This window comes from Bufo gargarizans, chromosome 2, assembly GCF_014858855.1.
Source record: "Bufo gargarizans isolate SCDJY-AF-19 chromosome 2, ASM1485885v1, whole genome shotgun sequence".
Lineage (NCBI taxonomy): Eukaryota > Metazoa > Chordata > Amphibia > Anura > Bufonidae > Bufo > Bufo gargarizans.
The window spans coordinates 138,608,847-138,636,274 of NC_058081.1; the positions used below are offsets into that span (position 1 = coordinate 138,608,847).

Below are 27,428 nucleotides of genomic sequence, written 5' to 3' on the forward strand. Positions count from 1 at the left end.
TTGCAAAGGGGTGTGAATAGAGCCCATTATATTTTGGGATTCATATATTCAACATTACTGAAAGGTGCAGTACAGGTCTTGACAAGATCAAGAGCCGGAAAGTTTTTTTATTTTATTTATTTATTTATATTTTAGAGGATTTTTTCTAAATCTTAGGATACATTGGGGCAGATTTACTAATACTGTTTAATGTAAGCACTAGATTTATCATAGTGCTAGATGATCTGTTTCAACTAGGGATGAGCGAAGTCGATTCGCATAAAACTTTGTTCTAATACTGTACGGAGCAGGAGCTCCGTACATTATTAGAATATTTTGGCTCCGATGAGCCGAAGTTATTACTTTGCGAAGTCTCGCGAGACTTTGCATAACTTCATAAATCAATTTCTACTGTAAAAAATATTTTACGGACTCGGCTACGGTTCCAAGTGGTTCCTTGGAACTGAACCAGAGTTCGGGAAATGTTTTTTTTTACAGTAGAAGTTGATTTATGAAATTATTACCTGAAGTCTCGCAAGTCTTCGCGAAGCAATAACTTTGGCTCATCGGAGCCAATACATTCTAATACTGTACGGAGATCCTGCTCCGTACAGTATTAGAACAAAGTTTTATGTGAATCAACTTCACTCATCCCTAGTTGAAACTTTTTACTGTATAGTCTAAGTTTACAGCACCTGTTACTGGTGCATTTTAAGGGGCTGCCAGGATAAGGGGCTGCCAGGCCCCCTTGTCATAGGCCAGTTTTTGGCACAAATTGCAGTCAAAGCTTGGGGCATTTTCGAAAGTAAATTGCCCTAAACCTTTGGACCAAAGAATTTATAAGATATTTTACACCTCTCAGAAAGGTTCCCAACCCTCACTGTTCCGCAGTGTGAGAAATGCTTGCTGATTATTTGCTGTAATAGAGCAGAGACTATAGACAGTACAGTAAAGCAGGGTGTTAGAAGGCACATGTGTTATATAAAATAAGAATGGATGGCATAATCATGTCCCCATGAAGTTATAAAGGAGCACGTCAGAAGAAGTCATCTGTGCGTTCAAACTTTGCCCTTTTCTAAATGAAAGATTTGGTAGGGCTATTGGAAACCCCATTTACTAAAGTAAAAAAACTAAAAAAAACTAAAAAAACAACATTAGGCTACTTTCACCCTAGCGCTAATATTTTCCGGTATTGAGATCCTTCATAGTCAATGGGGACAAAACATAACTGAACAGAATGGAATGCATTTTGGAGTAGAGTTGTTGCGATACCAAATTTTTGATTCGGTTTCGATACCATGAAAAAGTATTGCGATACTCAATACCATTCGATACCACGCAAAAAAAATAAAACAAAAAAAGCCACGTGCATTCCTCATTTTTAAAAATGGCGAATCGCGCAGTTTTTATTTTATTTTTTTCTGTTCCGGCATTCACCACCTAGATTTTTTTGACTTTTCTGACGTGGCGACGTAATATGTTTATTATTTATATATTTTATATGTGAAATTTGGAAAAGGGGGTGATTTATACTTCATATTTTAGTGTTTTTTTTTTTTGTTTTTTTTTTTTACACTTTTTATTTAATAACTATTTCCCCCCCTTAGGGGCTAGAACCTGGGATCTTTCATCCCTTGTCCTATTCAGCCTGATAGATCTCTATCAGGGTGAATAGGACTTCACACTGTCCCTGCTGCTCTGTGCTTTGTGCACACAGCATCAGGGATGTTACCATGGCAACCAGGGCTTCTGTAGCGTCCTGGCTGCCATGGTAACCGATCGAGCCCCAGCATTACACTGCTGGGGCTCCAATCAGAAGCTGCCACTGCACCACCAATGAGGGGGAGGGGAGAGGTCCCTGTGGCCACTGCCACCAATGATTTTAATACTTGGGGGTTGAGATGGGCCGGCGCACTGTGCCACCAATGATGTTAATGGGTTGGGGGGCACACTGCACCACCAATGATAATTACCCCTTTATACAGAAGGCGGGTACTGGCAGATCAGCGGCAGTTAACTGCCGCTGATCGCAGCTCCCTGTCAGGGGCAGGGTGCCGGCAATGCGATTCTGCTGCCAGCACCCGCCTCCTGTATGCGTTAAAGACTGACTACTATATGGGACTCCAGACTTTCACTATCAGGCCACACAGAGCGGCGCCCAGCGATGTCTCAGCACTCACCATTAGTCCTGGGCGCCGCTCCGTTCGCCTGCAGTGCTCCATTACTGTCTCCTCTCCTGCTCCACATGCTGCTGATTACTATCGGAGCGATGGGAGGAGACATCAGCTTCACTAGTGGGCGTTCCTTCTCCCTGGCTGTAGCGCTGTCCAATCGCAGCGCAGGGAAAAGGAACGCCCACTAGTGAAGCGGATGTCTCCTCCCATCGCTCCGATAGTAATCAGCAGCATGTGGAGCAGGAGAGGAGACATTAATGGGGCACTGCGGGCGAACGGAGCGGCGCCCAGGACTAATGGTGAGTGCTGGGACATCGCTGGGCGCCGCTCTGTGTGGAAATAATCCTATCATTGGTGGCGCAGTGCACCCGCCCCTCCTCCGCCCCTCTCTTCTCATTGCCGCCCCTCCTCCGTGGTGCTGCCCCTCCTCCGCCCCTCTCTTCTCATTGCCGCCCCTCTCTCCTCATTGCCGCCTCTCTCTTCTCATTGGTGGCAGCGGCAGCAGCACAGGGGGGAGGGAGGACAGCTTCCTTCTCCCCGTGCTGCTGAGAGAACATGAGCGCGCCGATAGCAGCGCGCTCATGTTCAGAGATACTAGACTGCGCAGAAGCGCAGCCCAGTATCGAAAAAAACGGAAATCCCGGTATCGTATCGATACCGGGACAAAAATCAAATCGATTGGGTATCGAAATTTCGATACCCGCAACAACCCTATTTTGGAGCATGCTGCGGTTTGCTATCTGTCATGACCCACAATGCAAGTCAATAGACACGGATCCGTCATGACGCACAATGCAAGTCAATGGAGTTCATGACGGATCCGTCTTGGCTATGTTAAAGATAATACAACCGGATCCGTTCATAACGGATGCAGATAGTTGTAATATCAGTAACAGAAGCGTTTTTTGCTGAACCCTGCCAGATCCAGTAAAAACGCTAGTGTGAAAATAGCCTTACGTGTATAAACCATCCAATATGATGTTGACAGCAGCACTAACAATGCAGTCATTCCCCTCTTACAGGGGCTACACATCTGCAACATTACAGGACATAAATGAGGGTGCCGAGTACTCATCCATCAGATGCTTTAAGACAAACTGCCATCGCCTATCCATCCTGATGGATCCTTGTTCCAAAACCCAGCACCCTGCAGATCTGTCATGGCTGCCAACAACAAGGCTAATGAGGAGCATAATCTGATATAATCATTCATATGAAAGGTACATCTAAAAATAAGCCAATAGGATGTGGCAATGTGTTTGCATGGGCAGGATTAATAAACTAGCTGGTTAAGTGCCAAGGGTTGAAGCGCTGCCATGGTTTTGACAGTGTAGAAAATAAACACAAAAGAAAAATAGAAGTAACAAGGATGTAAAAAGTGAACATCAAATAAATAAAAAAGGACAGATGGGTAATAACACACAATGACAGTAAGTCATGTTAATACCGCCGCACACAAAGAATGTTAATACAGCAAATGAACAGCAAAGAAAACTCATGGTTAAAAAACAGCAACACAGTCAGGTTCTAGTCTCTGCCTATAAAATACTCTAACAATGTACATCACATATAATGACAAGTACATGGCGGGGAGGGGGTGCTTCATGAGGTGGGGTGCTGTTTTAGATGGAACTGTTAATATCCCCCCGTTACCCCTTCACCGTGGGTATCCATAGAAAGTGTTAGAGATGTTAAATGACACCTTAGTGAAGAATAGGTTAACCCAATTGCATGCACCAGCTGTGTGTAATGTGGTGGATACAGACCTGGAGTATATGGATGTGGAGTCAGTGTGTGTGGAGTCCCTCTATAAACACAGAACATGGAGACATCAGCCAAGACCATTTTTTGTGAATTCACAATGTGTATTCTGTGCAATGATTTATTTATTTTATTTTTTATTTTAACCTGATGTCAACTGTAAAATGTGCAGGTCTGTGAACCCTATGTGCCAGGGCTCATCCACATATCGATTTCTAGCCTTTCAGAAACTAGTGCTGATATTTCATTCTGTCATCTTTGTTTTACAGATCTAAAATTAAAACTATTCCGAGAATGGCTCCTAGAATGCATGTGAATGATTACCAGGGCAGCAGACACAGCCGCAGTTATGGGGCCCCATCGCCACTCACACAGTGTGCAGTTAATGATTAATTAAGGAGAGTGTAAGGAAGGTTATGTAAAACACAAGACCGCGGGAGCCAGCGACTGGCTGCAGCAGTCACATGAGTAGATGGCACGTGATCATTTGCATTGAAAGAGACCACTAGAGCAGTAGCACTAGCAGTGGGGGATTAAATTGGGAAGTATTGTTTTATTTTATAGTATAACCTACCTTTAGGAAAAAACAACTCCTTTAAATATTGATGGTCTATCCTATGGGCAGGCTATCAGTGTTTGATTGATTTGTCCCCAAGATCTCAGCCAGTTAGTGGGAGTCCTGCACTGTCTTCATGGTTTATACATGAACATATGACACCCCCCAAACTAGAGTGTATGTAATTTTTATCTTCAGTTTGCCCACAATCCAGCATTAAAATGCATTGAGAGGTCTCCCATGCTTATGCACATAATGGAGGGGACTCGTCAATAAGTCGTCAATGTATTTTACTGTCGGTATGTGGGAGCACTATGTCAAATAGAAGAGAGTATGAAAATGAAACTTACATAAATCGGATTCAGCTTCACTTACACTATACACCACTTACTCTAGTTCGGGGTGTTTTGGAGCTGACAAAGTCCCTTTAACCCGCTGGTAGCGCTGTAGAAGCATGGCGCCTGCTCGCGCGTGCAGCGGGCATCATGGCCGGCAAGTGTCTGCTGTTTCAAACAGCAGAGACTTGCGGCTAATAATGCCGATCGCGGTAATTAAATGCTTTAGATGCCGTGATCAAGTGAGATCATGGCATCTGAATGCGCAAAAACCCTGAAAGCGCTTAGTACTGAAGCCCCGTGTGGCCAATCGGGACTTTAGTACATGCGCTCAGTCTCTATGAAGAAATTCAGAGCATTAATGCTGCAATTCTTATTTTGGCCACCAGATGGCAGGCCAACATAAGAAATAAGCAAAATGCAAATAAATTCCCTTATAGGTTAAAATTAAAAAACAAACATAGTTTATAAGGTCATTTATAAGCCTTAAAGAGGACCTTTTACCTGGAAAAACATTGTGAACTAAGTATCCCGACATATACAGCGGCGCCCAGGGATCTCACGGCACTTACTATTATCCCTGGGCGCCGCTCCGTTCTCACGTTATGTCCTCTGGTATCTTCGCTCAGTAAGTTATAGTAGGCGGAGTCTGCCCTTGTTCTGCTGGGCGTCTCCTCCTTCTAGGCTGTAGCGATGGCCAATCGCAGCGCACAGCTCACAGCCTGGGAGAAAAAAAAAACTCCAGGCTGTGAGCTGCGATTGGCCATTATCAAAAAAATGGAAATCCCGGTATCGTATCGATACCTGGACAAAAGTATCGATTGGGTATCAAAATTTCAATACCCGTAACAACCCTACCGGGCTGCGCGAACAAGTGGATGAGGTGAGTTAAATTATTTATTTATATTTTTTAACCCCTCCATCCCCATTTTACTAAGCATTCTGTATTAAGAATGCTATTATTTTCCCTTATAACCATGTTATAAAGGGAAAAAAATAAAATCTACACAACACCTAACCCAAACCTCTGTGAAGAAGTCCAGGTTCGGGTACCAAACATGACGATTTTTCTCACGCGCGTGCAAAACGCATTAAAATGTTTTGCACTCGTGTGGAAAAATTGTGCATTTTCCCGCGACGCACCCGCATCCTATCCGGCCCTCACATGCGACGCCCGTGTGAAAGAGGACTTAGTCTTCATAAGATGTTCATTACCTAGGTAAACACAACTGCAAGTCTTGAATGTAACTGCAAGGCAGATTTAAAGGGCAAGTCTATAAAATGTAATCAGAATTTCAAAAATGGTTGCCTATCTTGAAGTAGCATTTTGGGAGTATTCAACATCAGAATGCCATATTGAAAACCTTTGCTTCTTCGTTTGTGACTATTATAAATGACTAAAGAGTCAGAGGTCGACATATTGGCTAGGGAATCACAGACAACACTGCACTTCTTAAACCTAAACTTTCAGCGAAATTTTTTTTTTAAACCTAAATGTGCTAAAAAGAAAAATTTTTAAACATACTTTCATTATTTTCACTTTTTCTTGCAAAACAGGCACCTGAAGTTCAGGTGCCTTTAGCGCTTTGGAATCCATACACTCACATACTGCTGACACGTCAGTAGTGTATAGGAGTATGGATTCCACTGCGATGCCCAGTGAGTACAGGCCAGAGCATACATTGCGGAGTGATGTGCTATGCAGAGCTTTTAGCAAGCGGAGCTGGTACAGGCAAAAGGAGAGATGTATGCTCCGGCCTGTACTCAGGTCGCCTCACAATGGAATCCATACTCCCATACGCTGTTGAGCGGTGTATAAGTGTACAGATGCCAAAGTGCTAAAGGCACCTGAACGTCAAATTGTATTACAAAAATTCTTTGTAGCACATTTAGAATAGGTTTTAATAAGATTTTGTTGAGAGTTTAGGTACACTAACCTTTTTTAACTTTTTAGTTAGAGAGAGTCTGGCAGCAGTTTTGACCATGCTAAACTGCTGACCGCAGTAGGTAGAAGCTAGGGAGAGCAAACATACCTTTTGTGTAGCTCTTCTCATCAGATGTATTGTGAATACATACTGCCAGACAGTGCTCCTGCAAGTGCTCTGGAAGTGGGCTTCCCTGTCAACTTCTCTCTGCATTAAGCTGTTTCACAGTCTCTGCCTGAGTGACAACTGTAGTGCTCAACTGGTTGTATGCTACAGCTGTCATATAGAGCAGAGAAGTGAAGCAGCTTATTTTAGAGCGTTTTACAGTGAAGCTCTGCCTCCAGGGCACTTGTAGGAGCAAAATCTGGCAGAATAAAAGTTCATATTCACACTAGTCCTGATAATAAAAACTCAGCAAATGGTATGTGTGTATTGCTCTTCCCCAGCCCCTACCAAATACTGTCAGCGATTTAGCATTGTCAAAAGTACTGACAGACTCCCTTTAAGACTCCTCCCTTCCTGACTGTGTGCTGCTGCTGTTATGTGTTTTCTCTAAGAAAAGGTGAATTACCGCAAACTCAGAATAGGTGCTGGCAACAGAGTTAACGCTGAGGTTACGCTGGGCAGAAATTGTGAGGAGGCACCCACCGCTCATGGCGGTTCCATTTAACTGGGGCATGTTCTCTTTATTCTTTTCCAGTCTTCTTGCTTGTGGAGTCTTGAAAGTTCTGTTTGGTGTTCGGATCGGCTGTCCAGGCTAAAAGGAATTATAAGCATGTTTAAACAATGAAATGATTTTAAATTATTAGCCATTTAAAAGTATTTGTCCAAAAATATGTAAGCATGCAATACGATTTATTTTGAATGATGGGCTTGCTTTAATTTATACTGTAAAACACAGTAGAGGCTCACTAAAAGGTAAGCATGCAGGTTAGGCAGCTAAAGATCAATACACTTAGGCAGTAAAAATGTGTGCTTATGATATTAACTGACCTTGCCACCACTAGGGGGTGGTCGTGATACAGGCGAGTGGCACATTGTCCCACCGAACGCAGAACGCAGCGTGCTGTTGGTAGAACTGGAAACGTATGTGCCATTAAGCTGAGGGGGAAAAGCAGGCAAGTTAGTGCAAGGTATAGGTAGGAACAAAACGCACATGCACAGCAGGGTTACTTGTTACGGTGTAGTTATACACTGGTGGAGACGAGGAGGAGAAGAGGCAGTGCGGAGCATTCTGTGAGCACCATAAACACAGCTTAGGAACCATTTACTGCTCTTGGCAATTTCATAACTGTAAAAATGTCTTCAAAAAGTCATGCAATGGAAGCGGGTGTAGAATTAAGAAAAATAGCCTCATTGAGAACAGAGCGCAGAGAATGGACATAGACTCCATTACTGTCTGCAGAAAAAAATTGCGCTGCATGCAGTGTTATTTTTCTGGCAGAACGATGGAGCCAGACAGACCCAATAAAACTGAACCAGTGCACAGATCTTGCATTACAGCATGTTAGCTGTTTTTAAAAAACGTAGCCTTATACAAATATCTTATTTATATCACACAGGGCAATGACTGCATAATTGGCTGTTTTAATAGGTTAGGGAAATTTATTAATGGTTGTATGCCCCCCCAAAAAATGGCGTAAAAAAGTAGTAAAAAAAAAAAAGTGGGGATAAAATCAAGTAGGGCTTAGCAGGGCATTGCCCAATATTTGAATTGTAGATTAAATCTATGTTAGCTGTGACAGGGCGTAGATTTCAAGGGATTCTGCACTTTGTTTAAAACTCCTCTGGATAGATCATCAGCATCTGATCGGCAGGGGTCAGACACCCGGGACCCCCATCGATCAGCTGTTTGAGAAGGCAGAACAGAGCTTAGCCCCGTCCAGGCCATTGATACTAGTTGTGACCACACTGGGCCTGCGGTAAACAGTGAGAAAGCCTCCGCCGCTGCCTTCTCAAACAGCTGATCGGTGGGGGTCCCAGGTGTTGGGCCCCCGCCGATCAGATGCTGATGATCTATCCAGAGGATAGATCATCAGTTTAAACAAAGTGCAGAACCCCTTTAAGTTTCTGGTGCATCTCACTTCTGCGGCCTGTTTACCAAGACTGGAGTACAAAACTTCAGCCTTAATAAATCTGCCCCAATAATTTGTAACAAGGCCAATTTTGATCAGATTGGGGGAATTTAGTGAAATATGGTCTTCTAGAGGGAGGTCAGTATTTAGAAGATATAAAGGATCTGAAAAGGTCATTGATATAGAGATATGTAGAGCAGACCTTGCGCATTTTACTTGGTGTAGTTGCCCCAAGCACTCTTCGCTTATTTGGGGTTTTTGGAGCGCTTCCATAATACATTTCCTCTTCTAGTTGACGAGACTTTTTCATTAACTGCATCAAAAAGAAACAGAGGGTTAAATACATGAACAAATCACATATCGTCTGTAAATACTGGCATTTAGTATGCTGCATACTAAGCCAACTATAGAGAAGGAACAGAGACGGTCTTATTGTATAGCATGCTTATTAAAGGAAATGTCCTTACCCGCTCTTGTTTCTCTCTTTCTTTTTCTAAGTGAAACTGATTCCACTGCTCTGCCACGTATTCCATGAATTTCATCCCATTCATGAAGAACTCCTGCTCTTGTTGCTCTTCCCATGTTGCAATGCGAACTCTTAGCTCTTCCTCCAGCTAACAAAGAAAAATTGGATTTTTGTACTTGTCATAAAATCTGTTTCTCGTTCAATGCATTGGAGGACACAGTACCATGGGTATAAGCCCAGCTACCACTAGGAGGCACTAGATATAAAAAAAAGGTTGGCTATACCCACCTCCTAGTGGTAGCTGGGAATATACCCATGGTGCTGTGTCCCCCAATGCCATTAACAAGAAACAAGAATATTTTTCATTAGCATACTTTAAGTGGGTTTCCTGGGGCTTAAAAACTGATGACCTCATCAGGCATCACCACGTCGATCAGACAAGTGCTCAAGCCTCTTCCTCAGCCTGTGAAGCCATAGCTATCACTAAGGGTGGGTTCACATATGCGTTATATGCTTCCGTTATAACAGAATTTAAGGGCGGAATGCAAAACTGAACCCTTTAGAAGCATTCCGTTTGGTCCTGTCCTAATAGAACTCTAAGGGCACAAATAACGGTTCAGTCTTGTTCCGTTATGCAAGAGTACTTTCACACTAGTGTTAAAGTTTTTCGGTATTGAGTTCCGTCCTAGGGGCTCAATACTGAAAAAAAAAATTAATAATAATTCATCAGTTTGGTCCGAATGCATTCTGAATGGAAAGCAATCCGTTCAGTCTGCATCAGGATGTCTTCCGTTTCATCCCGGTATTTTCCCCGGCCAAAATTCCGGAAGATTTGCCGGATCTGACATTAATTACCATTGAAATGTATTAGTGCCAGATCCTGCATTAAAATTGCAGCATTGCCGGATCCGGTCTGCGCATGTGCAGACCTTTAAAAAAAAATGTGAAAAAATAAATACTGGATCAGTCTTTCCGGATGACACTGGAGAGACGGATCCGGTATTTCAATGCATTTGTCAGACGGATCCGTAAGCAAATGATATCCGTTTGCATACGGATTTCCAGATCCGGCAGGCAGTTCCAGCAATGAAACTGCCTGCCGGAATCCAACAACGCAAGTGTGAAAGTACCCTAAGACGGAAAAAAATAAATAAAGTCCTGTTGACAGGACATTATGCCACATTTATCAAATGTCTCATGTTTGATAAGTTTGTCTTATCCTTAAACCCAACACTTTTGCCTAGAAAAGCTACTCAAGTTTTCCTCCTCCACCCTCCTACTTTTGCGACTTAAAAAAAAAAAAAAGTCTCAATGGTGAATCTGGAGTGAGACTCTTAACCACACCCACTTTTCAAAACTGGAGTGAGTGGCGATTTTTTTTGCACAAGTGCAAAAAGTTGCAAAAGCCGACCTTTTGAAACCAGAATTCTGGAGTGCAGGCATGATAAATCAGGGCCCTTGACTCCAACCAATTTAGATCTTACAAGAAAAAAATAAAAATAAAAGTTGTTTAATTACCTTTGGAAGCATTTTCTGTAACTTCGCCCTTTGTTTTTCTTCTTTTAAGAGGTTCCCTCCACGATTTGTAAATCTGTTGGGGTCTGTTGCCTTTCTCTAAGAAATCAAAAAATACCCAAAGATTATCAATAGCATTATAGACACATTATCTATTAAAGTGTAGATAATTTTTATTTTTTTTCCCCCACAATTTTCTAATAACACTTCCTGGCCACTAAACAGTATAATTTTGCTGGGCTTCTTGCCCCCCCCCCCCACTGATCTGACATAGATAACCTACCCACACAGAAAGATCATGGTAGGTCATCAATATTTAAGCCCTGTAAAATCCCTTTAAATAATGTCAAATCTCACTTACATCAAACTCCAGAAAAAGACGCCAATTTTCTTCCCACTTCTGGACCCCTTCGAACATCTCTTTGTGTGCCTCATAATACTGCTTGATGCGTTGGATTTCATTATCATGAAGGCATAAAAGGTCTTCACTAAAGTCCTCTAAGAAGAGACAATACACTTCCGATTATAACCCGCCAGCCATAAGAATGTTCCAAAGGTGTGGAATATTTTTTTTTTTACAATATAGGCAAAATAATGAAATGTCTCACCATCATAAAATGGAGCAAAGGCTTGCCTTTGTTCATTGCTATAAAAGCACTTATCCCAGTAGGTGGCCAGCTCTGTTCTAATGACTTCAATGACACGTTTAATATTCTGCAGCTTCAGCTCCTGGAGACGATCCACTTCTTCTTGTAACTGGAAAACATACAGGCAGTTTGTACATTTTATACCTAGATGAGACGGAAACTTGTGTACAATTACTAAAGGGTCTCCTTTTTCAGGATTTTAACCCATTGTGTACAAAAGTTCAAGGATACAAGAAGCTCATTTCTAAAGCTGTCTTTTGCAACCAAGAGTGGTATATGACATCCACAGAATTCTCACATAGAAAAATCACTCCCCATATTTATATAGAAATAAAAATAAACAATCACACTCCTTACTTGTCCATTTAAAAAGGGGTTTTCCGTGGGAAAAATATATTTTTTTAAAGTCCACAAGGGGGTTACAAAACTCTACAGGAAAGCCCTGCAGGGACCAGGAAGTAAAGAGCAGTGGGGAACCGACCAGCAAGGGAAACCTTTGTGACTTAAAGGGGTTGTCCAAGTTATATTTATTGATGACCTAGCCTCAGGATAGGTCATAAATATTAGATTGGCTTGGGTCCGACACCCAGCACCCCCGCCGATCAGCTGTTTGAAGAGAAGGTGCGTGCCGTGCCAGCACTGCCTCCTCTTCATTGTTTACCTGCTCGCCGTTGCATCTGCAGCGGTGAGCAGGTGTTATTACACCCAAGCCTTCCCATTCATTTCAATGGTACGGATCGTTCATACGGAACGCTGGCTCAGCGCGCGCCTTCTCTTCAAAAAGCTGATCGGCGAGGGTGCCGGGTGTTGGACTCCAGCCAATCTGATATTTGATGACCTATCCTCAGGATAGGTCATCAATAAATATAACTTGGACAACCCCTTTAAAAGGACCAGAGCCGTACATGTACGGTGGACTGATGGGGCGGGTGCAGGAGCTGCGCCCGCCCGATCAGCGGCACGGACCTGGCAGTCACTGACAGCCGGGCCCTTGCTGCATATGCCGGCATCGGTGAAAAACACAGATGCCAGCGTATTAACCCCTTGTATTCTGCGGTCAAAGCCGATTGCGGCATGAAGAGGGTTTGCGGAGGGTACGGGTGCCCTCCACATCTCAATCGGGTCCCCGCGCTGCAGTGACAGGGACCGATGGCAGAGAAGGCAGCCCGATTTCATAGTGATATTATTATTATTAATAATAATGATAATAATAATAAAGAAATAAAGAAAACCAGACATATTGGGCATTGCTGCGTCCGTAACGACCGGTTCTATAACAATATTACACGATCCACCCCCTCACCTGAACGCTGTAGAAAAAGGAGATTTTTTGTGAAACCCACCTGTAAAATCTTTTTCTCATCTTTTCCATTGGGGGACACAGCCCATGGGTATAGCGTAGGCTACCACTAGGAGGAGACACTATGCAAATAAGAAAAAACAGCTCCTCCTCCACTGGCCCCATGCTCCAACAGGAGGACCTCAGTACGTGCAAAAGCAGTAGGAGAAGGAGACCAAAAACCAAACTATTAATAACAGAACCAAGGAATACCGCCATCAGGCCGTTAACCATAACGTCCCAATAGATAGATCCAACCCCTCCTGTAACAGACAAGAATGGGTGGGAGCTGCGTTTACAGGTGAGTTTCACAAAAAATCTCCTTTTCTCGCCCATTCCATTGAGGGACACAGACCATGGGACGTCCTAGAGCAGTCCATGGGGTGGGAGACCAACACCTCCAGAGGGAAAACGTCCAACGGTTAAACAGGAACCACAGCCTGCAATACCTTGCGCCCTAGGGCAGCATCAGCCGACGCCAGAGAGTGCAGCTGGTAGAACTTTGTAAAGGTATGTAAGGACGACCAGGTGGCCGCCTTACAAAGTTGTGATGTAGAGGCTCGATTGTGCTTAGCCCAGGAGGCCCCCACAGCCCTGGTGGAGTGGGCGGTAACCCCCGCTGGGGGAACCCTACCCCAGGATCAATAGGCCATGGCAATAGTCGACCGAATCCACCGAGCCACAGTGACCTTGGAGGCCGCCAGGCCCTTACGAGGTCCCTCGGGAACCACAAAAAGGGAGTCCGAGCGGCGAAATGGGGCAGTAACCAACAGGTACATCTGCAAAGCACGGACAACATCCAGAGAATGGAGAGCACGCTCCTTGGGGTTCGCCGGAGCAGGGCAAAAAGAGCGCAGGATTATGTCCTCATTAAGGTGGAAGGCGGAGACCAACTTGGGAAAAAAAAGAAGGGACTGGGCGCAGTACCACCTTATCCTTGTGGAAGACCAAAAAGGGTTCCTTGGAGGAAAGGGCGTCCAGCTCCGATACCCTCCAGGTGAGAAGACTCAGGGAAATGTCCCTCAGGGGCTCAAAAGGAGCCATCTGGAGAGAAGACAGAACCGGGTTCAGATCCCAGGGGGGCAGGGGAGGGATCGAATGTGCCACCCCCTGTAGGAAGGTTCTCACCGGATCGAGCAGAGCTAGAGACTGCTGAAAGAAAATGGCCAGAGCAGAGACCTGACCCTTCAGAGAGCTCAGGGACATTCCCATCTCAAGACCCGACGGGAAAAAGGAGAGGACCACCGGAACGGAGAAGCGAAGGGGGAAAAAAAAAAAAAAAAAAAAAAAAAAAACACCTGACTTCTCGCAAAAGGCAAGAAAGGCCTTCCAGGTACGATTGTATATCCGGGAGGAAGCTGGTTTCCTGGCTCTTATCATGGTCCTCATGACAGAGTCTGAGAAGCCCCTCCTATTCAAGATGGAGGTCTCAACAGCCACGCTGTTAAACGAAGCGACTGTAAATTTTGGTGGAAGAGCGGTCCTTGAGACAGCAGGTCCTCCCTGAGAGGAAGAGGCCACGGAACGTCTGTCAGCATCCGAGTGACTTCCGAGAACCAGGTGCGGCGAGGCCAATCGGGCGCGATGAGTATGGTCGGGATCCCTTCCGCCGCGACCCTGTGAAGAACCTTTGGGAGTAGAGGCAGTGGTGGGAAGACATAGAGGAGCGCCAAGTCTTGCCACGGAGACACCAGAGCGTTCACCCTGTACGCCTCCGGATCCCGAGCTCGGGACACCATCAGGTCCACGTCCGGGCAGCCCCAACGGCGACAGACGTCCTCAAATACGTCCGGATGCAGAGACCACTCTCCCGGATCCACCCTGTTGCGGCTGAGAAAGTCTGCCGTCCAGTTTTCGACCCCTGGGATGTACACTGCAGACAATATTGGAACATGAGTTTCCGCCCACTGGAGGATCCTTTTCACCTCTTGCATCAATGTCCGGCTGCGGGTTCCGCCCCGATGATTAATGTAGGTCACAGCTGTGGCATTGTCCGACTGGACCCTTACCGGGAGACCCACTAGGAGGGGGGTCCAATGAGAGAGAGAGGAAAATTGCTCTGAGCTCCAGTATGTTGATCGGGAGGCGGGCTTCCCCCTCTGACCACACCCCCTGAATCATCCGAGCCCGGAGAACGCCACCCCAACCCAGGAGACTGGCATCGGTGGTGACGATTGTCCAGGATATTGGGAGGAAGGATCTCCCTGAAGCCAGATTGAGGGGACAGGCACCACAGGAGTTCCATGCGAACCCGAGGAGGTAGGTGGATCTGAGAGTCCAGACCCCTCGATGTGCCTGTCCCAGAAGGACAGGATCGCGTGTTGCAGAGGCCGAGTGTGAAACTGGGCAAAGGGGACAGTCTCGAAGGAGGCCATCATAAGCCCCAGAACCTGCATGCACTCCCTGATGGAGATACACGGGGCATGCAGAAGGCGAGACACCAACTCCCGTATCCGTGAGAACTTGCAATCCGGAAGGTGTCCAGAATCATCCCCAGGAAGGTCACCCTCTGGGAAGGTTGGAAGACTTCGGGAAGTTGTTCAGCCAGCCGAACTGCTGTAGGAGTCTGAACAGTGATCCTGACGCTGTCTTCGGCCTTGGGACGAGAGGGAGCCTTTATCAGTATGTCGTCCAGGTAGGGCAACAGAGATATGCCCCTGGTGCGAAGAAGCGCCATGAGCGGCGCTAAGATCTTTGTGAATACCCGCGAGGCTGTCGCCAGCCCAAAGGGAAGGGTGACAAACTGATAATGACGGCCGCCAATGACGAAACGCAGGAATCTGTGGTGAGATTCTGCAATAGGGACATGCAGATAGGCGTCCCGGATGTCCACTGATGCAAGGAACTCCCCTGGAAGAAGAGAAGCAATAACTGAGCGGAGGGATTCCATCCGGAACCTCCGCACCCACAGGGACTTGTTTAAGAGCTTCAGGTCTAGGACCGGACGCACTGATCCCTCCTTCTTTGGCACTACAAAGAGATTTGAGTAGAACCCTGTACCCTGTTTCTCCAGAGGAACTGGGGCAACTACTCCCCGGTCCAGAAGGGAAGAGACCGCTTGTAAAAGGGCCGAGGCTGGGGCCGGATCCCCCGGAACCCGAGAAGGGAAGTAACGTTCCGGAGGTCTGGAAGTTACAATTTCCAGGGCCCAGGCATCTTGAACGTGAGCTCTCCAGACCTGCTGAAAGGAGAGCAGACTGCCCCCCACTACAGGCGGTGGGGGCGCCCCTTCAGGCGGAGGACTGCTTGGGAGCCACGGGGCGGGCAGAACTCCCCTGGAATTGTGCCCGCGGGTGCCAGCAAGGTTGAGGCTTAAAGGAAGGCTTCTTGCGGGAGTCCTGAGAGCCACCGGAGGAGGGGGCTGACGCAGACCTGGAGGAGGAGAAGCACCGAAAGGACTGGTTTCTAGAGCCTAAGGGGCGAGCTCTGAAGGCGCGCTTGGATCTAGATTGGGGCAGGTGTGTGCTCTTGCCGCCTGTAGCGTCAGAGATAATCTTGTCCAGCTTAGCACCGAAGAGCCTGGAGCCCGCAAAGGGGAGGTTAGTGAGAGAGTGCTTGGAGGAAGAGTCGGCGTCCCAGACCTTCAACCAGACCTCCCTGCGCTGCGTGACCGAGGGGGCCGAAACCCGCGCAAAGAGAGTGCTGACGTCCAATGAGGCCTCACAGAGGAATGTTGTCGCTTGGGATGTCTGGAGGACAAAGTTCAGGGTGTCCGCAGAGGCATCCTGCTCCGCGAGGTCCTGATGATGGCGCTGCAACCACACCGAGAGCGCGCTGGCTACCCAGGCCGAGGCGAACGCGGGCCGCAGACCTGTGCCCGCCAGAGTAAAGATGGCTTTGGAAAGAGTCCAAACGCCTGTCAACTGAGTCCTGTAGGGAGGAACCATATTTTTAGCCAATCTGGCCACCGGCGGGTCGACCTTAGGAGTAGAAGACCACTGCTGCACATTATCTGACGGGAAAGGATACAGAGTATCCATGCGCCTTGAGGCAGAAAAACGGTGATTAGAGCGCTCCCAAGCCTTTGAAAGGACCTTGGCGAACTCTCCATAAATGGGGAATGTGACTGCCTCAGGTGAGCCACCCCTTCTGGAGTGGAAAAGGGGGAATTCCTGGATGTCAAAGGTGTCACGGACCGCCGTGATCAAGTCTGCCACCATGGTGGAGAGCTTAGGCGAGGGTTCCAGGTCCTCGTCCGAGCCGGACCTTTCCCCTTCAGACCTGCAGTCCCCGCGAGGGGGAGAGGCTGAACACGCCTCCAGGCGAGGGGGAGAAGCAGAGTCATCCGAGGAGGGATGGTGCTGCGTACTGCGCACGCTGCCTCTTAACGGTCGAGCGTCCTCTGTGGGGGTGCACCGGGAGGTGGAGCGGTGCTAACCACAGGCAGCGCAGGTGGTGGATCCGTGGCCGCCATGCGTTCCATAAAGGCCATGGCCGCGTGCAAGACTTGGGCCAAGTCCACGTCCGCCCTAGCTATGGCAGAGGCCCAGGAGGGCTCCGAAGGGGCGGAGGAGGGACTGAGCTGGCTTGGTGGAGGGGGAGGAGGAGGTGGATGATCCTGTCCCGAGGCAAGGCAAGAGTTACAGGAGCCTGTAACCGATAGTGGCAAGCAGCAAACCTTACAGGATCCCAGTGGGACCTGAGGTGTCGCTTTAGATTTTTGAGGGGCCCCAGGTCTAGGCATGACGGCAGCAATCCCGGAGTCAGGGTCTCCTACAGCTTTGCTGAACACTATTTGTCCTACCGTGACCTGTGAGGAGCTGGAGTAGCAGCCAAGCGTGGATGAAGCGCTGAGGCAAAGTGGAAGCGCCGGAGCTGATGCAATAGGCTCCGCCCCCCCAGTCGCATCACAGATTGAGCGCAAAAATTTGCGCTCGCGGGAAAACATGAAAGAAGACAGACCTCTACTCCAAAATGGCGCCCGCCGTGTAGATAAGGAGCCCTCCGAACAAAACGGAAAAGGCGCAGCAGCATGGCGCTGCGAATAGCCACTGCCCCAAGAAGGAATCCCTCCTCCCTCTCACCCAGCAGGCCCTCCCATAGGCAAGCCCTAAAGAGCCGTGTCACAGTGTGAGCACAGAGGGAGAAGGAGTTTGCAGGAGCTGTACTTATCCTAGTCCTGCTGTCTTCAACCTCTGTTCCGGACCAGCAGGGGGTCACCTCTTCACTCTTCAGTCATCTGGCACAAGGAGTGGCAGTGCACTGGAAAGAGGGTAGGACTAGGTGACCCTGGATCTGGTAGGCCACCGGAGCTGCAGGTCGAGCCCGGTTCCACTTATCTTCTGGGGGGAAAGGGAGGTAGCCTGGGACGGTCATTCGACCCGGCGCTCGCTCCGCTGAGAGACCAGGGACGCACCATGCGACCCTGCGTCCTCTGTTTAGAAAAACAACAAACAGGAGAAGAAAAAACTACAGGGACAACCCTGCAGGAGCGTCACCTCCTTATCCGACACTAAGCTAAAACTGAGGTATAGCCAGTGGAATGGGCGAGAAAAAAAATTAAAACTGTGCTAAAAAATTTTTTTGTTACCTTACATCACAAAAAGTGCACCACCAAGCGATCAAAAAGGCGTATGACCCCAAATTAGTACCAAACAGTCACCTTATCCCGCAAAAAAGGAGACCCTAGATAAAATAATCGGTCAAAAAATAAATAAATAAATGTCTCTCAGAATATGAAGACACTAAAACATGATTATTTTTTCTTTCAAAAATGCTTTTATTGTGTTAAAAGTGCAAAAAGTAGACATATTAGGTATCGCTATGTCCGTAACAACCAGGTCTATTGAAATATCACATGACCTAACCCCTTCACTGTAAAAAAATAAATAAAAACGGTGTCAAAAAAGCAATTTTTTGTCACTTTACATCACAAAAAGTTATACGCACCCTAAAATAGTACCCATTAAACAGACATCTCATCCCACAAAAAATGAGACCCTAACTTAAGACAATTGCCCCAAGAAATTAATATATGGCTCTCAGAATATGGAGACCCTAAAACATGATTTTTTTTGTTTCAAAAATGCTTTTATTGTGTCAAACCTAAATATATTAAAAAAAATTAAGTATTCATATTAGGTATTGCCGCACTCGTAACAACCTGCTGTATAAAAATATCACATGACCTAACCCCTCAGGTCAGGCATGGCCAACCTGAGGCTCTCCAGCTGTTGTAAAACTACAACTCCCACCATGCCCTGCTGTAGGCTGGGCATGCTGGGAGTTGTAGTTTTGCAACAGCTGGAGAGACTCAGGTTGGCCATCCCTGCATCAGATGAACACCATAAAAAAAACACAAAAAAAAACACACAACTCAATAACATTTCCAGGAAAGTATTCCTACCGCTTTTATGGTTTTTCCTTTTGATCCAGTCATATGAACTGCAAAAGCCTCCCTCTCCTCTTCAGGTACTTGAAGTCTATTCCACAGTTCATAAATTTTGGCCCGCAGTTCTTCACATAATGATTTATTCTGTGTGATCTGTTCCTCAAACTGCAAATAAGACATTGTTACCATGAAACACTGCCGCAAAAAACAAACAAACAAACAAAAAACCAGAAGCAACCAAACAAGCAAAGAGCACTTCATGGGGCAATATAATGTATGGCTGATACCAGTTGTGTGACACGCACAGCTCCTAATACACATGTATAAAACAGTGGGTCCTGCAGAGCCTGGAGATCGCTGGAAGTCCAAATCCAGAAGAAAAATGCCAGGAGGTCAACCGAGGAAAATTCTGAACTGTTCTCGCCAAATATTGCGGTGTATGCACCACATGTTTCGGGACATGAAGTTTAATTAATCACTTAACTGTAACACGTTTTTTGGGGCATCGGAGAGCCCCTTTATACAAAATACTGTAATTACAGTAATTAACATGTCCAGAAACGAGGTGTACGTTATTTGGGAAGTGCACTCCAGAACCCTTTTCTGGTTACCTCCTGAATAAAAGAATAGGCTCTGACCTGAAAAAGGAGCTGATGTAAAGCTGCAAGATTATCTTTCGACAGACAGAAAGCCTCTTCTTCCTCACACACCACATCCCTCTCGAAACTTGTGTCAGGTAAGCGGTCCAGTTCTTCCATGCAAAGAATGATCAGTTTCTTGGTCTTTACAAATTCTGCTTCACGGAGATCCTACGGTTAAAATAACTGTGTAAGAACACAACCCTCCAGGAAACACTGCAGGCAAGATCCTATAGTGAAAATACTTGTAGAAATATCCAAAATGAACCTTTTCTGCAGAAAGTGCAGCCAAATGCCTCCTATACTGATCCAGCTCGTCCAGACTTGGAACACGCTGGGCATCAATGTGGAAAGGAGGGGTGCACAGGATGTCACACAGGTCCTGATCCCGCTGTATTAACAGTTTGAGCTCCTGCATTCTTTCCTTCTTCTGTTTCTTTATGACTTCCACTCGTGTACGCAAGTCCTTCTCCACCTGCAAGATAGTGCTGCCCTCATCTTCCTGAAAAATAAAGAGAACCTGTCACAACGAAATGCAGTGTATGTTATAGAGCAGGAGGAGCTGAGCAGATTGATATGTAGTTTTATGGGAAAAGAGTTAGTAAATCTGGTAATTTATACATCTGCCATTGATGACTTCATTGTTCACAGGGAAGGTGTTATCATTAGATGTCCTGTTGGGTTTGGCTGACATACCAACCAACCATCTAATGTGTATGGGGCCTCCTAACCCTCTGGCAACAGATGTCAGCATGGTATGTGGCAGCAGCTCCTTCCTACTGAAAACACATGCATGTGTATTGGAGGTTGGGAGAAATAGCTATTGGCTAACAGTTATCTCATGTGTATGGCAAGCCTTATAGTTTGGTAGTCACATATCCTACATAGAGATAAAAATGTGGCGAGTCCCAGACAAGTGCGTTTGTGGCTAAAGGATAACTGTCATATTTTATTTGCTAGTTTATTAGAACAAGGCATGTATACCTGAGTTAGTCCGTCAGTGATTGTCAAAAGATCTGTAATTACCTTATAAATACAGCTTTTATTAATGTCTCCTGTCCCTTCCCACTGGTCTCTTAAAAGACCGTTGCTAGGACTCCTCTGTCTTCCTTTTAGTATAAGCAGAAGACAGAGGGGCGGTCCTTCACACTGCATTAGGCTTCAGAGTGAAGGAGGCGTGTCTCTCAGTAATCCAATCTGAATGACTGGCAGGGAGCTGCTCGCTACAGCAAATGTGTATAAGAAGTGAGGGAAAGCAGTTCTGGCCTCAGAGAACTGGCAGAGGAGCCATCCTCATAATGTAAGATTCAAAACAAGCCGTAACTAAGGGGAAAACTCAAGGAAAACTGTGGCAAGTGAAGAAACTAAAGATTGCTTTATGCCTAATGCTGCTGCAGCAGTAACATATGCTAAAAATTGATTTATTGATGAAAATATGACAGTTACCCTTTAAGTTATCTCATGACTATAGCTATGACAGAAGACTGCTCAGTAAGTACAGAGGAGAATGACTGAGTGACATTGGCCATAGACTGGCACAGAAAGCGTGAAAAGATTAGACAGTGAAGCGTGGTGCAGGTGAACACTACTGGTCTCCATAGTCACTATTTTACTAGGTGTATGCTGCACCAATCTTGTTTCCAGTTCAAGTCATACTCAAAAGTCATGTTATATTAGCGACTGAGAAAGTGGTGAGAAATATGGGTAGGGGCTTAGCCTCCTGCCACCTCCCCCGCACAGATTTCCTACCATTTATGCCAAAAACTGACATAAATTAGTGTTGAAATCTACGCCAGCTTGCACTTAGCATAGATTTGAATTTCTGGACTGTAATTTATAAAGGGGTTGTGCAGTGCTTACATATGGAGGACCTATCCTCAGGATAGGTCATCATTATTAGATCGGCGGGAGTCCTTGGCACCCCCGCCGATCAGCGGTCTGAAGATGCAGCGGTGCTTACAACATGTCCTCTTCACCGTTAAAGTGATTGTCTCACCAAGCAAGTTTGAGCCACCCTCGGTCCTTCCAGTGTGCCCCTTCATGGTGGATGTGGGCGTTTAAATAATAAGTTTAATCATCCAATGAGAAGCAGGCCCTGAATCACGTAACCCATGTAGGTGCGCGCTCCCGACAAAGCATCTTTTCAGCCTGTGCTATATGGCATCCTTGGCTGACTGGAACAGATAGTGACACCCCCTTACACATTTTTCTGTGCCCTGGCTTCTCCCCTCTGAGTGCTGGCAGGCGAGATGCAGTAAATCCACTGTGCGGCGGCCACTCTGCTATTTCTGTCTGCCACCATAGGAACGAATAGGGTTTGCACTCCCTATTCATTCCTATGGGAGTGTCGAAAATAGCCGAGCGCACCGCTCAGCTATTTCCATCAGCCCCATACAAGTGGTTGGAGGGCGGCCGTGCGTGTGCCCTCCTTCACTGCTGGCTCCAGAGCTGTCGGGAACTAGTGAGCATGGTAGCTATGCGTGCTGACTCCCGACAGATACCAAATACAACGAATGCGGCACAGCGCCTGCGCGGCCATGCTGTTAGTGATACAACGGTTGCCGGTTCCCCTTGGCAACAAGCAAAAAACATAAGAGCAGGAATCTTCATATATCAAGCAAGGGATGCATTACAGAAAATAGAAGGTATTTAAGAAAATTATCATAGCAATGTTATTGTTATATTTAACACTAATGGTTTTGGCGAGACAACCCCTTTAACCTACTCACCGTCTACATCGTAGCGGCAGCACTGTGAAAAGGAGGTGTAACTACAATGCGCCCCCGCTAGGATGTAGATGGAAAAGCAGGTTAACAGTGAAGAGGAAGCAGCGCATGCTTGAGCGAAGTGGCCTCTTCAAACAGTTAATCAGCGTGGGGGAGCACTGCATAACCCCTTTAAGATGCCTGTGTCTCTTAATAAATTTGGACCATTCTCTGCTGACAGACCTTATATTAAGACTGGCATTTGTAAAACCAGTTTTAGTATATCTGCCCCTTTAAGGTTTTAGAAACAGTATAATACAACAGGCTTGTAGAGCATTATACACTCACCTCAAATGGTGCAATATGCAGCTCCTCACAAAGAGTATTCAATTCTTTGCGGAAGACATCAATGTTCTTAAGAAGACGATCTTTCAAGTTTTCCTCCTCTTCGATCATTTGCATCATTAGAATCTGATACACAGAAGTAATATAAAACCATCAAATAAACATTTAAACTACAAAGTAAATCTGAAGTTAGTGCAGTAGCTAACACTTGTTTAACGCAGAGATCATTGCCATCTTCTGATATATATATATATATATTATGTAAGAAGCCGTTTGCAGATTTGTGCGCTTGGCAGCTGAAGACATCTGGGTGGCTCAGAATAAATTAATACGCGAGATCCAATAGCCTTAGGCTATATAAATTTTGTTTATGGCCTTTTCTACTATTTAAAAAAAATTACTTTTATTAATTATCCTAAAATGCTTAAAAATTACAAACTGCGGGGGCGTGGCTTGCCGCTGACCTGCATGGCCGCACGTTAGAGGAGCTCCGTCACCACCTCAGGATTTATGCTGCATATCACCCTCTTTCTACCCCATTTTGCAGACAAATATTCTGGTGACAATCCGCATGATGACCAGAGGAAGAAAGTCGAGCAAGGCGCAGGGCAAATTGGACTTTTATTTTGAGAAAGACCGGGAGCCGTCCGGAGCGCTAATGGAGGAAAGCGAGAACCTGCATATCTCTAAGCTAAAGCCTCCGTCCCCGGCTCAAAAGTTGGGAAACACTGCTGCCGACAAGGACAGCAGTCAGCCCGTTCCACAAAAGAAGCTGCCGCCGTCCTCGGACAGCGGATCCAGATTCTCCCAGCTGACATGGGAAGATACAGACGGCACAGGAGACTCGGTGGAGAAGGAGGCGCCATCTTTGCCAGCAGGAATTCCCGCCAGACAGCAATCCATGGCGGCAACAGCGGAGGACATTAACGAGGTAAACGCAACAGTCTCACCCGCCTCTATACTCCCAGATGCCCTCTCAGACACTCTCTCCTCTATAGAGACTTCAGATGAGCCTGCATCTGGCTCTTTGATTAAAAACCTGCTGCTGGCGCTTAATAAGTCGCTGCACCAAGATATCACTAAGTTGTATACCCCTCTTCACACACAGTTACAAGATGTCTCCAGCAGAGTAGATCACATTGAGCATAAAATGGGGGAATATGCTAATTCACATAACCAGCTTATTGATTCTCACTATGAGTTAACAGAGGAAGTGGAAGCATTAAGGGCGAAAGTTACTGATCTGGAAGACAGATCAAGAAGAAATAATATAAAGTTTAGAGGCATTGCGGAGGAAATTCCGTCTGCTGATCTGTTTGCTTTCCTACAGTCCTTATTAAAAAAGTTGCTTCCAGGCTGTGAATCAGGAGAGCTAGTGATCGATCGTGCACACCGCATAGTTAAACCCAGGCACATTCCAGATTCCGTGCCCAGAGACGTGCTGGCAAGGATTCATTTCTTCCACATCAAAGAGAGGGCCATGGCGGCTGCCAGGTCTCTGAAAGAACTTCCCTCACCGTATCACCAAATCAAGATGTTTACAGATCTCTCTGCTACCACTCTTCGTATGAGAAGACAACTAATGCCTATTACTTCTGCCCTGAGAGAAAATAACATCGCCTACCGCTGGGGATTCCCTGTGAAGTTACAGATAACCCGAAATGGAAAGCTACACAACATCTCCTCCATTACAGAAGGGACACGCTTGCTACTTGAATGGGGGATCACAGTTTCCACCAATCACCGCCCAGCAGAAGGTGAGAAGCAAAGGCATATGTCGGCGGAGTGGAAAACGGCGAACAGACCACGCTGACAGGCGAACGAGGTCAATACTCACACTTACCTTTATACCTGAGGTGGTCAGTAGTTGCCACTAGAGACTTCCTATGAAAGGTTGTTTCCCCCAAAAGAATTGCAACCAACCGTTCCTGTTGATTGCTTATTCTCTGATGTGTTTGCTCCTTTCTCTTATAAGGTGCAATTGTTCCATGTTGTTTTTTACTGTTATTTCTATTTCTATTTTCTTTATTATTACAGCACATTTTCTTAGGTACACCATCCGCTGCCGGTACTCAATTGAGTATATGATGCTGATTTTATATTGCATTCAAGCTCAAAGGTATTATTCTCTACCTCTATTGAAGAAGGTATATGCAACCCCCCCTAGCAATTTAGGCAATTACCATGCCACTTAAACTCGCATCCATGAATGTTAAGGGCCTGAACAGCCCACTTAAACGCTCATTGATGTGGAAAGAAGCCATCTCCCAAAGATCTGACGTTTTCTGTGCATCAGAGACTCATCTTGTGGCCTTGGATGCTCATAGACTACACCATCCTAAATTTCCGCATATCTTCCAAGCAAATTATGCAAAAAAACAAAGGGGAGTGCTATTGGCTATCAAAGACACAGTTGCCTTCAATCAAACAGAGGTTGCCATAGACCCAGGAGGCAGGTTCATAATACTTGTGGGTACCATTAACAATGTACAGTACACAATTGTGGCAATTTACGCACCGCACAGGCACCAGGTGTCCTTTTTTAACAAGCTTATGAACAAAGTTGGCAAACTTAGAAAGGGGCATCTGGTGATTTGTGGAGACTTCAATGCTATTCATGACTGCCAATGGGATACCACCTCATCATCCACTTGGAGATCCCAATCTCTAGCGAAATTCCTATGTAAGCAAGATTTGTATGATATTTGGCGCATCTTACACGAATCTGAAAGAGATTACATGTTCTTCTCCCCCAGACATAAAATGTATTCCAGAATTGACCTGTTTTTAATTTCCAGGTCTCTCCTGCCTTGCTCCATCTCCGCATCCATTGATACTATCACATGGTCGGACCATGCCACCATCAATCTAACACTTAAAGAAAAATTTGAGCCACCGGTGTCCCCCCAGTGGAGGAACAATGAATATCTTATGACACATAAAAGGTACCACTCCGAGTTCTCCAAAGAATTACAGGAGTTTTTTGCTCTAAATGCAGGGTCTGTGAAGGACTCAGCTGTCTTGTGGAATGCACACAAAGCATTCATCAGGGGCATTTTCATCAAACTAGGTAGCCGCTTCAAAAAAGAAAAGGAAAAAAGATTCACGGATCTAATGTCTGAGATCAGACGCATTGAGTCACTCAATAAGAGAGATATTTCACCTTCCCTAATAGTCAAACTAAGACAGCTGCGTACACAGCTAAATGAATGCCTGATATTTAATTATGAGAAAAGCATGAGATCTCTGAAAGTTCAATATTACTCGCAAGATAATAAAGCTAGTAAATTGCTAGCCCGCAGACTAAAAGCTAGGACATACAAATCCAAAATCCCTTTTCTGATAAAAGATACTACGGAGCAAAAATATATGACCCTAAAAGTATAGCCAACAAATTCAAGGAATATTATTCCTCTTTATATAACCTGGCTTCCTCTAATGTTCACATCCCCTCTCAAGAGGAGGTTAATAGGTTTCTAGATTCGGTCTCTTTGCCTCGCATGTCTGAAGACCAAGCAAGATCTATATCTATACCTTTCTCAAATGAGGAAGTAAAGAATACTTTAAAACGCTTCCCTCTCACAAAGCCCCAGGCCCAGACGGATTATCCACCCAATACTATAAAATATTTATGCCTGAGCTGATACCCCACCTGCGGAACACATTAGAAGATATTCGTTCTACAGGCCAACTCCCAAAAGAAATGCTGAATGCCACAATAGTGACCCTTCCTAAACCGGGAAAAGATCCCATTTATCCCCAAAATTTCCGCCCCATATCCCTCTTAAACACCGACACCAAACTTTACGCCAAACTTTTAGTTAACAGATTGACCTCGCTCATCCCACAATTAGTGACTATCGACCAGGTTGGCTTTGTTCAGGGCAGATGTGGCTCTGATAATACAAGAAGAATAGTAAACATTTTGGATTTTGTGAATAAACGGAAATTACCAACAACGTTGGTGGCCTTAGACGCAGAAAAGGCATTTGACCGTGTTAGCTGGTCTTTTGCATTTTCAGTGCTAGGTACAATGGGTTTTACAACGGAAATCATCTCCATGATAAAAGCATTATATACAGAACCTACAGCGAGAGTCCTTGTCAATGGCACCATGTCTGATGAATTTGCCATAACAAACGGAACTAGGCAAGGATGTCCCTTGTCTCCCATCATCTTTATTCTCACAATAGAGCCTTTAGCGCAGGCGATCAGACAGTGTCCACACATTCACGGAGTGAATATAGGTGGATTAGATCACCGCATATCCTTGTATGCGGACGACATCATATTGTCTCTCACTGATCCCCCTAACTCCCTATCCGCAGCACTGAAAATCATAGAAAATTTCGGTAACCTCTCTTACTACAAACTTAACCTAGATAAGTCTCAAGTACTGCCTTTACAACTCCCGGATGCAACCCGAAAACAAATGAAACGGCAATTTCCATTAGATTGGCAAGATCATAAGATAAAATATTTAGGGATATATATTACCACACGAATCGGGTCTTTATATACTGCTAACCATGTCCCACTGATGGCGAATCTGGATGCGGAGATGGATCAATTAACCAAATGTGAAGTGTCCTGGTTAGGGAGGATTGCATCATACAAGATGCTTATACTTCCGAAAT

The 27,428-nt window shown here is 45.6% G+C and overlaps 1 protein-coding gene across 9 annotated transcripts in view; it reads right to left on the reverse strand.

Annotated features, from left to right (window-relative positions):
- The window catches only part of PRC1 (protein regulator of cytokinesis 1), a 40,989-nt gene that overhangs the window by 2,357 nt on the left and 11,204 nt on the right, over positions 1 to 27,428 (reverse strand). For 3 of the 9 annotated variants that reach the window (XM_044283218.1, XM_044283223.1, XM_044283224.1), the window contains exons 3-14: positions 22,795 to 22,917; positions 20,010 to 20,243; positions 19,742 to 19,912; positions 19,119 to 19,268; positions 11,395 to 11,542; positions 11,148 to 11,284; positions 10,790 to 10,885; positions 9,273 to 9,419; positions 9,008 to 9,118; positions 7,724 to 7,831; positions 7,302 to 7,487; positions 3,920 to 3,960 (exon numbers count right to left, since the gene is read on the reverse strand). In XM_044283218.1, coding sequence (XP_044139153.1) covers positions 3,920 to 3,960; positions 7,302 to 7,487; positions 7,724 to 7,831; positions 9,008 to 9,118; positions 9,273 to 9,419; positions 10,790 to 10,885; positions 11,148 to 11,284; positions 11,395 to 11,542; positions 19,119 to 19,268; positions 19,742 to 19,912; positions 20,010 to 20,243; positions 22,795 to 22,917 — 1,652 coding nt within the window. The remainder of the gene's footprint in view (positions 1 to 3,919; positions 3,961 to 7,301; positions 7,488 to 7,723; positions 7,832 to 9,007; positions 9,119 to 9,272; positions 9,420 to 10,789; positions 10,886 to 11,147; positions 11,285 to 11,394; positions 11,543 to 19,118; positions 19,269 to 19,741; positions 19,913 to 20,009; positions 20,244 to 22,794; positions 22,918 to 27,428) is intronic. The other 6 variants (XM_044283222.1, XM_044283221.1, XM_044283219.1 and 3 more) reach the window with 6 other exon arrangements.